The 16,939-nt window shown below is 43.1% G+C and overlaps 1 protein-coding gene across 2 annotated transcripts in view; it reads left to right on the forward strand.

Moving 5' to 3' along the window:
• The window catches only part of EML1 (EMAP like 1), a 119,217-nt gene that overhangs the window by 42,036 nt on the left and 60,242 nt on the right, over positions 1-16,939 (forward strand). For both annotated transcript variants that reach the window (XM_026651182.1, XM_026651181.1), the window contains exons 2-3: positions 2,469-2,651; positions 14,256-14,388. In XM_026651182.1, coding sequence (XP_026506967.1) covers positions 2,469-2,651; positions 14,256-14,388 — 316 coding nt within the window. The remainder of the gene's footprint in view (positions 1-2,468; positions 2,652-14,255; positions 14,389-16,939) is intronic.

Below are 16,939 nucleotides of genomic sequence, written 5' to 3' on the forward strand. Positions count from 1 at the left end.
CTGGTTCGCCAAGAAGCCTCCCAAATTAATGACTTTTCAGAATGAGTTTAATGAGGGTTTTTTAAGCGTTTACTCTTTGTGTGGAATATTTAAATAAATAAATAAGGCTGTACTTCAGTCATCACTGGATGATTTTACTTGAAGTGACTCACTGATGATATTTGTAACAAGTTGGCTTTTCCTTTAAAGGCTGGTAGGCATAGGTGAGTTGAATCAGGTAATTCCCTATAACAGGCAGCAGGTGGCCGTAGCGAAGGGGGGAAGCTCAGGAAACTGCAAGAAGAGCCTTCTGCAGGGAAGACCCTGATACCAGGGGGTTTGGAAGCAAAAGACAGAAACCAGAGGCTTCAGTCAGGTAGGGCCTGGGAGTGGCCTGCCAAAGCGGGAAAGGCCCCAGACAGGAAGGCCCAAGTGTAGGCTAAATTGGAGCTTCCTGGGAGTGAACAGACTCCACCAAAAAGTGATGTGGGGTTTCCCTACTGAGACGACAGGCAATAAAAGCCTGAGAGTGACTTAGGGTGACCAGACAGCAAGTGTGAAAAATCGGGATGGGAGCAGGGGGTAATAGGCGCCTATATAAGACAAAGCCCCAAATATCAGGACTGTCCCTATAAAATTGGGACATCTGATCACCCTAGAGTGACTCGACGACAGGATAAAACCAACATACTGTGTTTTGGGACTTTGAGTTTTATTTTGGAGTTTTATTTATGTGAACAAACTTAGGCCTCCGAGAAGGGGTGGTGAATGGACAAGAAAAGCCTGTGTGGAGCTTGTTTAAGAAGCTCTTTGAGGGAGAAATTGTTATCAGGGCACTGCAGAGGTACCTTTGGGAGGCAGCTGACCCCACTACAGTATTAATAGCAATCTTTTCATAGAATTGTAAAAACAAATATTTTTGTTATAATTCTGTTTAAAAATCACTAGCTTTTTTGCTTTATCTTTTGTATATTTCTGAACATATCCAGATATTACTTTTTGTATTTGTTTTTTCTTATGTAAATCAGAAAAGTCAAGAATTTGTAACAGGAAATATGAAGTTCTTCTTTGATTGCACTCCACTTCAGTGGTGTGTATGCCCACACACACCTCACACACATTCCACTTCAGGTATGTGTATGCCCAGTTCAGCAGAGTTGGAGACTTTTCCCTTAGTGGTGCCCATTCGGGCAGTGCATGTGCCCTCTGCTGCCTTGTGTTGCTGCATAATGGTATAAAAGGTGGCGCTGCCCTAGCCCATCCTCAGTTCCTTCTTACTGTGATCGGGCCCCTACCATTGACCAGAAGGATCAAAGAGAACACAAAGTTTGTTCACAGGCCTACAATTTCATATCTCTAACCAGCAAGCTTTCTCCCGCTGGGACTATGTCGTTTTCATAGAAGTTGTCAGAGTATGTCAGGTAGGAATTCCGGGCCATCTTAGCAGTGGGCAAACTGATGGTTAGGATTCTTTGCAAGCTTCTTTAGATGGGGCAGATTTGGCAGCCAGAGCTCATGGAACTGAGGGGAGTCTGGGGCAGCTCTCCCCTTTATATCATCACGCAGTAGCATGAGGCAGCAGAGAGCCCATGTGTTGCCCCAATGGATACCACTAAAGGAAAAATCTCTAACACACACACACAGCTGAGGTGAAATGGATATGTGCAACACATCTTGAAGAAAAAAAGTTACAGAACTGGCTAGTAACTTTTTTCTATTTAATAAGAAATGGAGTGGGATACACAAATAAGATTGCAGTCCAGAATAACTCCATTTACTGTTTTGAGGTGAAAAGAGTGCACACTTTCTGTCAGGTTCTAAGCATCTACCAGATTCAGTTATTTCTAAATATAAGATAAATTGTAAAGAAATGTGAAGACCAACTGTAAATTTACAGACTAAGGGCCCAGTCCTTCAAGTACTTATGCATGTACTTAATTTTTAACATTTAAATCAATAAGACTACTTTCATATATTGTTACTTATATGCATAAGTGCTTGCAGGGTTGGACCAATATTGCATCCTTTTACAAGTGTCTCAGCAAACCAAAAATGTGTATGGGCAATATTTGAGACATTTCAATCAAGTGAGAAATGACCAGGTTTATTAGATACACATATAGATGCAAAACAGCTTCTTGGTCTTTTGGTATTTTGGGTATGGATAATATTGGCGTTTCTTTATAAAGGCAGGAGCTTATGAGATGTGGGGAGAAATTGATTACACTGATACAGAATACAGTACATGCACTGTGTGTGTTTAAGAAAATGGATGTTTAACAAGAATGAATCTTGAAAGTAAAGCTATGATTTTAGGGGGCTGGATTTTTCTCAGACGCCTTTGTTTTCTCACATCGTCTCAAAACATTCCTTTTCATTATAATTCCGCAGATCTGAAGAAATAAATTATGCTTCCAGATAATGTAGATACATTCTGTATTTCTTGATAACACATTGAGATTACATTGTTTTCACACCATTTTGTTTAGATGACAGTGCCTCTGCTGCAAGCAGTATGGAGGTAACAGACCGCATTGCTTCTCTGGAGCAGCGTGTCCAGATGCAGGAAGATGACATCCAGCTGCTCAAATCTGCCCTGGCTGATGTGGTTCGACGTTTGAATATTACAGAGGAACAGCAGGCCATGCAGAACAAGAAAGGACCTACCAAAGGTTTGCATTTCAAATATATGTAAACAAATGTATTTAAAATTAGTCAAACATTTATATGTGTTAAAGTTTGTTATTACTTAAGTCTTTTAAAACACTTAGGATGAACAAGAAAAATTAAATTTAAAAACAAAATTCATAGCCTACTAAATAGAATACATAAAAAAAACAAAAGTAAGTGTAGCAGTCTTTCAGAAGCTCACACAACCTATCGAATCATCTGCATTTTCTTACTGTTTTAATCTACATTTTTAATTTTCACACAATTCCTATTTGCTGCCTCTTGTCCAAAATTAGATCATAAAGTCTTCAAGGAGTGGGTCATCTTCTGTGGACTGAAACCCCTATTTTGTCTTGGCAATACAGATGAAGCTGATCAGCCAGTGAAGATGGCTAAGCTGTCTTTGAGTATCTCGTACTAACCTAGCTTGATTCATGTTGTGCAGAATAATGTCAATAATATACAAAGGTAATAAAAAAAATTAAGTTGAGCATCCAGTATTACATAGATAGCTAAGGTTTGCTTCAACCAGAACGACATGGTGTAAGTGGTAGTAGTCAGATGTAGTCAGATTTGCTTGCTGTAAAAGTGTGGTGAGTTTGTTGCCATTTGAAAGTTATTCAAAAATGCATGGGTTTTTTTCCCCTCTCTTGTTTTGTAATCTTAATAGAAGTAATTGTGGCAAGCTAGATGTGAAAACTGTGGCTAGGTTCACAAGCTCTCTGATACCTGAATTATGAAAGTATTTTCATTACAAGTGGGATATATGTTAACTTAAAATTAACTTTTTAAATTTATATTTGGTGGAAAATATGCATTTTATGGTCTTGTAATTAAGTTACAGGGCTGAGAATCAGGGATCTGGACTTTCCTCCCAGGTCTACCACAGACCTTTTGTGTGACCTTGTGCCATCAATTACTTTTTAGGCCCTGATGCAGCAAAACAGTTGAGCACATGCTGTGGTGAATTAGGGCCTTTGTATGTTTTGGGGGGAAGGCCAGCAGCTCACTGTGGAACTAAATTAATGGGTCTTAAAACACACTAGTTCTTGGCTGGAACATGCTGAAGGAGTCCACACTATTATTGTTTTGTATCTCCTATTGTTGTTAGGGTTGCCAGGTTTTCGACTGGAACACCTGGTCGAAAAGGCGCCCTGGTGGCTCCGGACAGCACCGTTTGCACTGCTGACCGGGCCGTTTAAAGTCCGGTCGGTGGCGCAGCAGGGCTAAGGCAGGCTCCCTGGCTCCACGTGGCTCCTGGAAGCAGCTGGCAGGTCCTTACAGCCTCTAGACATAGGTATGATCAGGGAAGCTCTGTGTGCTGTCCCCATCCCAAGTGCCAGCTCTGCAGCTACCACTGGCCAGAAACTGCAGCCAATGGGAGCTGCAGGGCCGGCATCTGTGGGTGCAGGCAGCGCGCGCTGCACAGAGCCGCCTGGCCGCTCCTCCGCCTAGGAGCCGGACATGTGGCCGCTTCTGAGAGCCGCGCAGAGCCAGGGTGGGCAGGGAGCCTGCCTTAGCCCCCTGTGCCACTGACCGGGAGCCATCTGAGGTAAGCGCACCCAGCTGGAGCTCAAACCCCCACCCACACCCCAACCCCCTGCTTCAGCCCTGAGCCTGCTCCCACACTCCACCCTGAACCCCTCATTTATGGCACCACCTTGGAGCCTGCACCCCCAGCCAGAGCCCTCACCCCCTTCCGCACCCTAACCCCTTGCCCCAGCCCAGTGAAAGTGAGTGATGGTGGGGGAGAGTGAGTGATGGAGGGAGGGGAGATGGAGTGAGTGGGGGTGGGGCCTCAGAGAAGGGGCGGAGAAAGGGGGCCTCAGGGAAGGGGTGGGGCAGGGCAAGGGTGTTCAGTTCTGTGCAGTTAGAAAGTTGGCAACCCTAATTGTTGTCCTTGCTTCTTTTGCTGCCAGAAACTGTTTAAGATCTGATAAAGTAAATACTACTATAAGTAGCTTCAGAGAGGAAAAAAGCTCCATTCCAACATAATTTTTGAGGGGCTAAGAAGCCCTATGTTACATTTACATTCAAAGTTCTTTGAGGTGAGAAAACAAAGGCCAGTAACTATTGTCAAATTGCAGCCAGATCAGTTCTTATTCTTAGGCTTCATGCCAGTGTAAGAAGTACAACTACAGAGCCAATCCTGCTTGCATTGAAGTTAATGGTGCCTTGACTTTGGTAGGAGCAGAACTGGATGCTAATATAGCAGATAATTCTTTATGATGGCAACTTTCTAAGGAGTTTGTACCACATACTGCAGAGGAAGAGCTTCAACTAACATGAGCTGTTCGGCCATCACAAACTACTGAAATAAGTATCAGGGGGTAGCTGTGTTAGTCTGTATCTACAAAAACAACAAGGAGTCTGGTGGCACCTTAAAGACTAACAGATTTATTTGGGCATAAGCTTTCGTGGGTAAAAACCTCACTTCTTCAGACGTATACCGGAAACCTACTGACCGCTATACGTACCTACATGCCTCCAGCTTCCATCCAAGACACATCACACGATCCATTGTCTACAGCCAAGCCCTAAGATACAACTGAATTTGCTCCAACCCCTCAGACAGAGACAAACACCTACAAGAGCTTTATCAAGCATTCATAAAACTACAATACCCACCTGGGGAAGTGAGGAAACAGATTGACAGAGCAAGACGGGTACCCAGAAATCACCTACTACAGGACAGGCCCAACAAGGACAATAACAGAACACCATTGGCCATCACATACAGCCCCCCAGCTAAAACCTCTCCAGTGCATTATCCACGATCTACAACCTATCCTGGAAAATGATCCCTCACTCTCTCAGACCTTGGGAGGCAGGCCAGTTCTTGCTTACAGACAACCCCCCAACCTGAAGCAAATACTCACCAGCAACTACACACCACACCACAGAAACACCAACCCAGGAACCAATCACTGTAGCAAACCTCGTTGCCTACTCTGTCCCCATATCTACTCTGGCGACACCATCAGAGGACCCAACCACATCAGCCACACCATCAAGGGCTCATTCACCTGCACATCCACTAATGTTATATATGCCATCATGTGCCAGCAATGCCCCTCTGCCATGTACATTGGCCAAACCGGACAGTCCCTCCGCAAAAGAATAAATGGACACAAATCGGACATCAGGAATGGTAACATATATAAGCCAGTAAGTGAACACGTCAATCTCCCTGGTCATTCTATTACAGATTTAAAAGTCACTATCATTGAACAAAAAAACTTCAGAAACAGATTTCAAAGAGAAACAGCAGAACTAAAATTCATTTGCAAATTTAACACCATTAATCTGGGCTTGAATAGGGACTGGGAGTGGCTGGCTCATTACAGAAGCAGCTTTTCCTCTCCTGGAATTGACACCTCCTCATCTATTATTGGGAGTGGACTATATCCACCCTGATTGAATTGGCCCTGTCAACACTGGTTCTCCACTTGCGAAGTAACTCCCTGCTCTCCATGTGTCAGTATATAATGCCTGCATCTGTAACTTTCACTCTATGCATCTGAAGAAGTGAGGTTTTTACCCACGAAAGCTTATGCCCAAATAAATCTGTTAGTCTTTAAGGTGCCACCAGACTCCTTGTTGTTTTTACTGAAATAAGTATTGATAATATTTGTGATTTCCTGCTAATTTCCAGAAATAGGTGCGACTATAAATATTAATATAAAATTTATTTTTATCATGATATTTCACCTTCATCATCACTGTCTGCTTCCCCCATACCTCTGTGGGGATATAAAGTAGAATTAGAAGCATCTTAATAATTTGTTCCTTTTAGCAGTTTTGACAAAATGCTAAACTTCAGAGGTGGACATTTTTCTTATGAATTACAGGTAAAACTATTTTTGAACAAACTGCATACCTCAAACAGCTTAACAAAACAAAAGCAACAAAAATGCTTAACAATTTCCTGCATGTTAAAATTGCAGTTTACCTTACTTTTAGGAATAATTTAATAACTTCAGAGTGATAGTTTAGAGCAGCAGTGACTAAGACCGTTACAGGAGGGATTTGACTAGAGGGGGCCAAAGCTGGAACTGCAGACATCTTGTCATGAGAAGCTGATTGAGACTCAAACTTTTTCACATCAACTGCACCTTTAACCCCCAATGCCACAATTATTTAACAAAAAATTGAACTTGGATCTCAAACGCTCTCGTGCAAAAGACTGACACATAACAGTCAGGATTTGAAGTGCAGTATATCTTGTTTCATGCAGATATTCAACAATTCAAATCAGAGGTGTCATGTTGGGGCCCACCTGAGAGAAAGGTAAACTCACAGCTCAACTTTTAAGACCTAGCACTGGGTATTGCAGTGGACAGCAGATTCTAGAACCACTGCAGACTGCTCAAATTTTCCCATGGCACAATAGTTAACTTTGCTTGGTTTAAAGCCTAATGAATTCCAATTTTAGACAGCACAACGAAGCTAAGCTCAAGATAAAATCAAGTATTGTTTGTGTCAGAGTTGTATGAGCACTTGTGTGATCTTTCAGTCATGTAGTTAAAAAATACATATAAGGAAACTTCAGTTGCTTACCTAGTCCAGTTAGGATTTCATTTACTAATGGCTTTTAAAAAATTTAATTAGCCTATTATTTAGAGTTTTTATGACTTCCTGCCTTTTATTTTTGTTTGTTATTCTTTCCTTTTTTCAATTATTGGTTTGTTTGTAATCTTAATAGCCCTATTAATCCATAGATCAGAGTATGACTAAAAAAGCAGCTGCTGCTGAGCCTGATAAACATGTTAGTGCTGCTACCACAGGTAAGACCCTGAAGCAACAGAACTTGCAAAATAAATATGTAACAACTGACAAAACTATAATATGAATGAGTGAATTACTAGCAAGCTAACAGTACTGACATGTTTTGAATTATTTGACAGCTATAGCTATTTAGAATAACTATAATAAATAAAACTAAAAAGCCACAGAGTACATAACTGATTGATTAAAGAATTTAAAAAGAGTGAATTTTGTAGCACGTAAGAATTCCAGATTATTGCTGTACTGCACTCCCTTTTCACTCTAAAGGTACGTCTATACTTACCTCCGGGTCCGGCGGTAAGCAATCGATCTTCTGGGATCGATTTATCGCGTCTTGTCTAGACACAATAAATCGATCCCGGATCGATCCCGGAAGTGCTCGCCGTCGACGCCGGTACTCCTGCTCCGCGAGAGGAGTACGCGGAGTCGACGGGGGAGCCTGCCTGCCGCGTCTGGACCCGCGGTAAGTTCGAACTAAGGTACTTTGACTTCAGCTACGTTATTAACGTAGCTGAAGTTGCTTATCTTAGTTCGAAGTGGGGGGTTAGTGTGGACCAGGCCTAACTTTGTAGTAGTAACAGGGATAGAACTTGGATCCTTATGCTCCAGAAGCACAGGTGCTTGCCACTTGATTAGAAGGTGAATCTCCATTAGCTGGTAACAGTATAGCATTTATGACATACTGTGGAGTAATTCTGATTCCATCAAAGTAGGAAGGTAGGTACACACTTAGCAACCTCATTTCAACACTTTTTAATAGGTTTGGGTTTTTATACATGTATCCAATTATGAAAACACAGATGCTGTTTGTCAGCATGTTAACAAAAGCACATCTAGCCAAACTGCAATTGGAACTTTGGCAAAACAGAATCATGTGAGTATTTATATGGCCACGACATTGGTGTTATGAAAAGACCATTGGATGATTAATGACCACAAGTTTTCAGGACATTGGTTTCATATGTCAACCACAAGGTAGCACCTCCATATTAAAAATAAATGAATACATGAAGAGCAGATTTATATTTTAATGTTATTAGAAAACGTTGTTTTGGTGTCTAATTTGCATTGCAAGATGCACAAATCCAATTTTTGTTAGTATCTGTAATACTTTCTGTTCTGGTATTCACATAATTTAGTGCTGTCTTGTCAAATGTGCTGCAGGCTTTCATACTCAAAATGGACTTCAGTGCTCAGGCATGTTGGCTAAAGTCAGTTAACATGCACAAACATATGAAAGCTTGTTTTGTTCAGAGTTGGAAAACCTGAGGTCTGCAAGGCAGTAATGACTGAGAAGCTTACAACCATCAGATTCCAATGTTTTAGAAGCTAGAAAGAGTTGTTAACATAGTATAATCGGGAATCGTGCAGTTTTTTTCTTAGTGCTTTTAAAAGAGTGATTTGTTTCATTGGTGTCAGTCTGTTAGGACTCTTCCTCATTTAAGTGTTTCCTCGGAGCATCCTCTGAGTCCTTTTAGATGTAATCTACATTCCCAGTAGGAGCATGAGAAAAGAACTAACTTCTTTCCTCAACGAATAAAGTTTAATGCCAAAACCGAGTTACCAAGTTCAATGGGGCAGTGATTGAAAGCTTTTAGTTTGTAGAAATAAAACCAGGGTAGTCTATTAAAGCTCGGGGCCCCATTATTCTAGGCATTGTACAGACACATAGGAAAACATGGTCCCTGGCCAGAATTTACAAACTAAGACCCCAGTCCTGCTATTTACTGCATGTCCATGTGGAACCCCTTTGACTTCAGTGGGGCTCCATGCTGGTCCCACTGGCTGCGTTTCACTGCTCCAGGCCAATGAGGGCTGCGGGAAGCGGCGCGGGCCGAGGGATGTGCTGGTCACCCTTCCTGCAGCCCCTATTGGCCTGGGACGGCGAACCGCAACCAGTGGGAGCTGCGATTGGCCGAACCTGCTGACGCAGCAGGTAAACAAACTGGCCTGGCCCGCCAGGTGCTTTCCCTGGCGGGTCACATGCCAAAGGTTGCCGATCCCTGCCTTAGTACCTACTCTAGAAACAGAATGGACATCTATGATGGGGTAGTCTGCCCCCGTAAGGGTGCCAGTCAGCCCATCCCTGGTCATGTGACATGGCTGTTTAAAACGTTGGAAACTTTCTGGTGTATGCAAAGGCCTAGGAAATAAGCTGTATTGGGGGAGAGGAAGTGGACCCAGGAATAAGTGTTAATTTGGAGAAAGTCACTTACTGTTTCTTTAAGGGCCAGGATCAGGAGCCTTGCAGAGTGGTCAGGGTAAGAATCCCCTCTCACCCAATCAGTTGGGAATGATCTGGGAGAAGGGGACTAGTATGTACGCCACCTCCTCTCTCATAGCAGGGCAGAGATCAGCAGGAGAAGGCTGACCTGCGGAATCCTCCAAGATAGAGGACTGATTGGGAAAAGGCACCCACCTGAGGGTGAAGCTGGCTAAAGCCTTGTAACTTAGAATCATAGAAGATTAGGGTTGGAAGAGACCTCAGGAGGTCATCTAGTCCAACCCCCTGCTCAAAGCAGGACCAACCCCAACTAAATCATCCCAGCCAGGGCTTTGTCAAGCTTGGCCTTAAAAACATCTAAGGATGGAGATTCCACCACCTCCCTCGGTGACCCATTCCAGTGCTTCACCATCTTCCTAGTGAAATACTGTTTCCTAATATCCAACCTAGACCTCCCCCACTGCAACTTGAGACCATTGCTCCTTGTTCTGTCAACTTGCCCAAACCATTACCCCAGCTCCATAGAAGAGATCCAGTGGAGATTCCTGTCTGGGGTAGGGAGATCTGATTGCCTGAACCACAACCCCAGCTCCAGGAGGAGGGCCGAGGTGAGCCCCTGCCTGAAAAAGATAGCGCATGACCTGCATGGCTCATAACCTCAGCTCCAAGAAGAGAGCTGGGGATGGGTGGGGGTGGAATCCTGCTTTAAGGAAGGAAACAATACAGATGGTTTGAAACATAACCTGGTGAGTGCCAGAGAGGCTGAGAAGCCCCTGGGAGTGGAGCAGGGGCTCACAATACAGGCAGAGGAGAAGCCACCCACAGAATCTCAGGAGGAGAGTACCTTAGGGTTGAACCAGGGAAACAGTATACAGGAGGAGCTCAATAGAAAGCAGGCCAGGAAACAGTATAGGGTTGGGGAGAGATTGGCGTAACCGCTTTATACTGGGCCTTGGCCTGGAACGTAGGGAAGAGGCAGGACTGGGTTCCCCTACCAAACTCAGCAAGAGGGTTTATTAAGGACTGGACCAAGTTGGCCAAACCCAAAGAGACCAGGGGCTGCATGCCCCAGTTAGGAAGACTGGCCTCCTGAAGCACTGGACTTTTCAGCACCCTGAAAGGGGACAGGACTACCAACAACCCAACTGGAGGACTGAGGTCTTGACAAAGGACCAACAAGTGAGCTAGACAGCAAAAGCTCCATCTGAATGTTGACTTCTTCTCACGGGATCGTGAAGAGCAGTTGGGGGAGGGGAGGCAGACCTCAAATGGAGTCATAAGGGGGAGGATGTGTGAAAGAGCAGAGAAACTGCTGCCTGGCACAGCAGGGGTTAAAGAAAACCTGTGGGCTCAGCTAGCCACGCTCCGCTATACCTGCAGCCAATGCCAGGCCCAGAGGGGGGAGAAAAGGAAGGAGCCTGGCTCAGTTGGGGGCTGTCTGTCAAGATCTGAGGCACCCCGACTTGAGCGAAGATCCTCATAAGCTTCATAGTCACTGTTTTGGAATTCATGGAGCATAATGGCATGGCTTTCACGTCTAAAGCACGATATGTGGTCTGTGCTACCCCGATTAAGTATGGGGCCAGCACTGCAACCCATTGGTCTCGGGGCTACCATGGCTACCCGCTCAAAAGTTTCTAAGGAAGCCTCGGGATCATCCTCAGGCACCATTTTGGTAAACCGGATAGGGGCAGGGTTAGCTGACTCTGCTGGAGCACTGAGTCGCAGTATGGAGGCCACCTGCTGGACTAGCTGCTGCTGCTGCTGCTGGGCTGCCAATTCACGAATTAACTGCTGCTGCTGGGTGGCCATCTGCTGCAGGAGTTGTTGCTGTTTATGGTGGGTGTTTTGCTCGGCCATCCATTTCAGCAGCTGTTCCATCTCCATTCAAGGTCTTTCCTTTTGTTTGGACTTTTGCTTTTTTTTTAAATTCCCTTCAGCAGGGACTAGGGCGATACCCGTGTTCTCCACCACCTGTGATAGAGCCTTCGGTGGCCAGGCAGCCTAGTGGCTAGATCATTGGTCAGATAGGTTGGAGGGGGACCCAGACTCTCCCCAGGGCCCTGTGTAGTTCACACCCCCTAAACAGGTTGATGGATCTGCCTCTCTGTCGGGGGGTTCAAGACCCACTTCCCTGGGCTGCTACTTATTAGAGTCTCTTTATTTTGGGTATGGCCCCATTAGTTCAATTACCCCACAGTTGGGGCTTAGCTGCAGGCTCCCCTTGGCAGGGGAAGGTTTCCTTGCCTCCAGTGGCTGTGTTGACTGTACGGTCACTGATCCATCCCTTCAGGCAGGCAAACAGAGAGCTCCTGCTTCCTTGTCAGACAGCCCCCAACGGAGCCAGGCTCCCTCCTTTTCTCCCCCCTCCAGGCCTGGCATTGGCTGCAGGTATAGCAAGGCGGTGCTAGCTGAGCCCACAGGTTTTCTTTAACCCCGGTTGTGCCAGGCGGCAGTTTCCCTGCTCCTTCACAGGAGCAAAGCTCATGAAGTCGTATGGGCTTCCCGGATGTGTACTTTGGGATGCAGGAAAGGGGTGCCAGTTGTGAAACAGCCCAGCAGCTGAGACTTGCTACCGGACTAGCTGCTTCCAGCATTTTAATGATCGTTTACATTTTATATAGCATCTTTTTGTATGGATGGATTCTAAAGTTCTTTACAAACTGATATATCAACTATTTACCTAAACCATTTGATGGGCATCAAGCACAGCAACTGTTTAAAACAGCCTAGCTCTACTACATTTTAGGGCAGGATTTAAAATGGAAGGAGAATTTAAATAGGCAGAATATAATTTTCAGAACTAGAATTTTGCAAGGAGATTGAAGTTACATTTCTGGTCTTGTAATAATAATAATTATTAATAATTGGATCTTTTAATTATAACAGTTGGTTAGAACCTGGGTTTTATAGCTTCGCTGAGAGATGGTATCTCCAATAGTAATGCACCTTGTAATATCAGACTGAGGTATTGGTTAAATACTAATTTTAGAGGGAAGAGAATGCCTCCTGAATCACACTTCTCCTGAAGATGCCTTCTTTTGGTTAGTGTCTTCCTCTAAACCCAAAGACTTTGTTACCTTTAGAAAGGTGGATGGAGATGACCTAGCCCAGCCAGTAGCTCCACTCTCCTCACAGTTAGGAAGACCCCAAGTAAGGAAGAACTTGAAGTAATTTGTAGCAGAAGTTATGGGAGGTAAAGTTCCATCAAAGTTCAGATAGCTCTATGAACGTTGCAGTTCTTTGCTTTTTTTCTGTAGATAGAGAAAACTAGCTATGTTGAAAGCAGCTGATATAAATACATGAAGAAAGTTACTAAGTTCATATTTGTTAATTATTTACGTAAATTAAGAGAAGCTGTTTAAAATCCAGCTGTGGAATTAAAAGATCCTGTTTCAAAACACTTTCTCTAACAGTATTTCCTTATCTTTATATTTTCTATTGTTCACAGCCTTAACCATTGTTTGTTAACTAACATATGGTTGATTTGAATGAAAATCTTTGATAAAAACTGTTCCAAAATTAATTACGCATATGGTGTGTACCTAATTTATTTTTCTATATTGTGTTTTTTTTATCAAGATGACATGAGAGTAGAACATCTCCATGTTCTATTGATTCCAATGGCATTTTCTCACTTGAAAAATATATAACATATATATCTACCCTGTTTTCTGGGTTCTCAGTCATAAAGCCACATACTTAAAAGCAAGTTTTTAATGCAGTATATAGACCAGTGGTTCTCAGACTTTTGTATTGGTGACCCCTTTCACACAGCAAACCTATGAGTGCAACCCCCCCTTACAAATTAAAAACACATTTTTTATATTTAACACTATTATAAATGCTGGAGGCGAAGCGGGTTTTGGGGTGGAGACTGACAGTTCGCAACCCCCACATAATAACCCTGAGGAGTCATGACCCCCAATTTGAGAACCCCTGACATAGACCTTGGGAAAGCTTGTTGCATAAGCAACAGTGTATAGCTTCTTTATTGAAGAACACAGGCCTCTCAGAAGGCTATTCGCCTTTCTTTCTGGTGCTACGTTGAACATGCTGTAGAAGGGAAGTGGATTTATTTTTTTGGAGAGTGGGGTGATTTAGGGTTGCTCATGTAAGCAGTCCCATTGTACTCCAGTAGCTCTCAAAATGAGTAGAGTTGCAGAATTAGGCCCTTAAGCAGTACAAAGGTTATTTCACTTATGTCATTATGAATATGTTTAACAATAAAAATGATTTACCCCTTGTAGCTGAGATTTAGCAAGTGAAATTTCAGAAATGTGACTACAGGCTTATTGTAATGAGAGATTTCTGAATGCAATAAATTATTCAAGCTGTAACTTGTTACTAGTTTAATATTCAGTTTAAATTCTTATAGGAAGCCTATTCCAAAATGATTTCCTTACAATAAATAGGGCTATGGCTGAAGTTTAGTTAATGTGTCCCTGTTTAATTTTTAATCCCTACTTTATTGAAACAAAGTTAACACTTCAAAAGCACGTGTGAAATGTGTGTAACCTTTTTTGTTGTCTGCAGAAATAAAAAGTGACCTTTTCAGTGCAAGCTGTGATTTTACCATCTGCTTGTCTTACAGCTAGACCGTTGGTACAAACACTGCCATTAAGGACAACTGTTAATAATGGAACCGTGTTACCAAAGAAACCAAGTGGCTCTCTACCTTCCCCATCAGGAACCAGGAAGGAAACTGTGTCACCAGCAACAAAGAGGTATGGAGAAACTTGAAATATGTGTAAGGTTATTAAATTAATTGAGAAAGTAGTAAATGTCATTGTTACGCTTTTATAAGAGCATGAATGTGCAGGTTTTTCTCTCTTTAGATAACACTTTCAAAGCAATGGTTTAGATAATTTAAAGTGATTTACAGTTAAAATCTTGTAAAAATACTTACAACATCTTTCTATTCATACCAAGTTAATTAATCAGGCCTAATGTTATTGCAGTAAATACCATAGAAATACACAATGATTAGTCTATTATTTATGTGTTTCTTTCTTGATTCTGCAGTCTAGTAGATTAAGAGTAGGAAATTTCTGCTTTGGATTTCAGAACACGTTCTGAAAAGTAATACCAGGGTTCTTTGTTTTAGACAATATAAGAAACAAAATCTGGGGAAGGCATGCGGTCCCGTGACAAAGTCATATAATGCTATTGGTCACTTTTTCTCAGTAAAATTATTTTATGTAGAAATCTAATTTGCTGTGTTGTACAAGGAAATTCACTTATTTCAAACCACATCTAGCAAATTCTTATACCAGTGAAAGAAACCCTGCTCTGACTTCTTACTATTAACATGTATTTAAGTCCCTTTAAAAAATTCCTTAAATGTCTTGGGTGTGGTTTAAAAATTAGTATGCTTCATATTTGTGTATTCCTTTACATAGCCAAGCTCTGGGAAACTTAGTGGGGTGGGTGGAACAGGTTTAATTTGGGCAAACCAGAGATGCACTGCAGAGCCAGTCTGTTATGCCCCCTGGTGCAAAAGATAAGATTCTGTGTATGATTGATTTTTCCTTCTACATTCCCCTACCTTGAATGCCAAACCAGCTTTGGGTGGTAGTAATACTATCAGTCTGTGGAAGGCAGATTGTAGAGATAAGAATACCAATGTGTCCAGAAATTACTTGTGTTTGTAGAGGATACAGATTTTACATTAAACATGAGGTAGAAACCAATGATGTGCTATGATGGAAACCAGCCATTGACATGATGAAAGGGAAGTGTTGCTGATTACCCAGAATGCTCAAGTTATTGTCACCACAAAGCTCTTAGCACAAAGCGGCTTATACTCTACACCACACAGTGATAGAATCAGTAAACATCACGCTGTTGTTTCTACCTATCTGAGATGAAGCTGACCTCTATGACCTGGGGGCTCAGTGCAGTTGCAGGTTCAGCAGTATTGTTTGAACCAGCCCTGCTGATGGGAAGGCAAGATAAATTTAAATGGGTGAAATGTCATCAGAATGTTTAAAAGTAGATGAGAACCTATTTTAAAAAGGAAAAACTGTTTTTAGTGTTTCAGAAGTAAAGTAACACCGATTTGTATATACTGCATTTTTAGAGTGTTTAATTTTATTCATCATAATTCCTTTCCCTAGCACTAGTAAAGAAGAGTTGTTGCACATAGTAATTGCAAAATAAAATGCAGCATATGAGTATTAACACACTCCAGATGTACACGTAGAGTGTTATTTCATGCTCTGCTTCTAAGGGTATGTCTACACTATGAAATTAGGTCGATTTTATAGAAGTCGATTTTTAGAAATCGATTTTGTACAGTCGATTGTGTATGTCCCCACTAAGTGCATTAAGTCAGCGGAGTGCGTCCTCACTACCGTGGCTAGCATCGACTCACTGTGCACTGTGGGAAGCTATCTCACAGTGCCCGCAGTCTCCACTGCCCACTGGAATTCTGGGTTAAACTCCCAATGCCTGATGGGGCAAAAACATTGTCGTGGGTGGGTTTTGGGTACATGTCGTCAGTCTCCCTTCCCTCCCTCTCTCCCTCCTTCCCTCCCTCCCTCTGTGAAAGCAGCTGCAGACAATTATTTTGTGCCTTTTTTCCTGGGTTACCTGTGCAGACACCATAGCACGGCAAGCATGGAGCCCGCTCAGCTCACCACTGCTGTTGCGAGCATTGTAAACACCTTGCGCATTATACTGCAGTATGTGCAGAATCTGGCTAAGAGACGGCAGCACGAGGACAATTGTGAGGAGGACATGGACACAGACATTCCTGAAAGCGTGGGATGTGGCAATTGGGACATCATGGCGGCAGTGGGGCTTGTTGATACAGTGACACGCCGATTCTGGGCCCGGCAAACAAGCACAGACTGGTGGGACCGCATAGTGTTGCAGGTGTGGGATGATTCCCAGTGGCTGCGAAACTTTTGCATGCGTAAGACCACTTTCCTGGAACTCTGAGAGTTGCTTTCCCCCTCCCTGAAGTACAGGAATACCAAGATGAGAGCTGCCCTGACAGTTGAGAAGTGAGTGGCAATAGCCCTGTGGAAACTTGCAATGCCTGACTGCTACCGGTCAGTCGGGAATCAATTTGGAGTGGGCAAATCTACTGTGGGGACTGCTGTGATTCAAGTAGCCAATACAGTCACTAACGTTCTGCTATCAAGGGTAGTGACTCTGGGAAATGTGCAGTTCATAGTGGATGGCTTTACTGCAATGGGTTTCCCTAACTGTGGTGGGGCAATAGACGGAACGCATATCCGTATCTTGGCACTGGACCACCTTGCCAACCAG

This window comes from Terrapene carolina, unplaced genomic scaffold (assembly GCF_002925995.2).
Source record: "Terrapene carolina triunguis isolate 2854851 unplaced genomic scaffold, T_m_triunguis-2.0 Scaffold96, whole genome shotgun sequence".
Taxonomy (NCBI): Eukaryota; Metazoa; Chordata; order Testudines; family Emydidae; genus Terrapene; species Terrapene triunguis.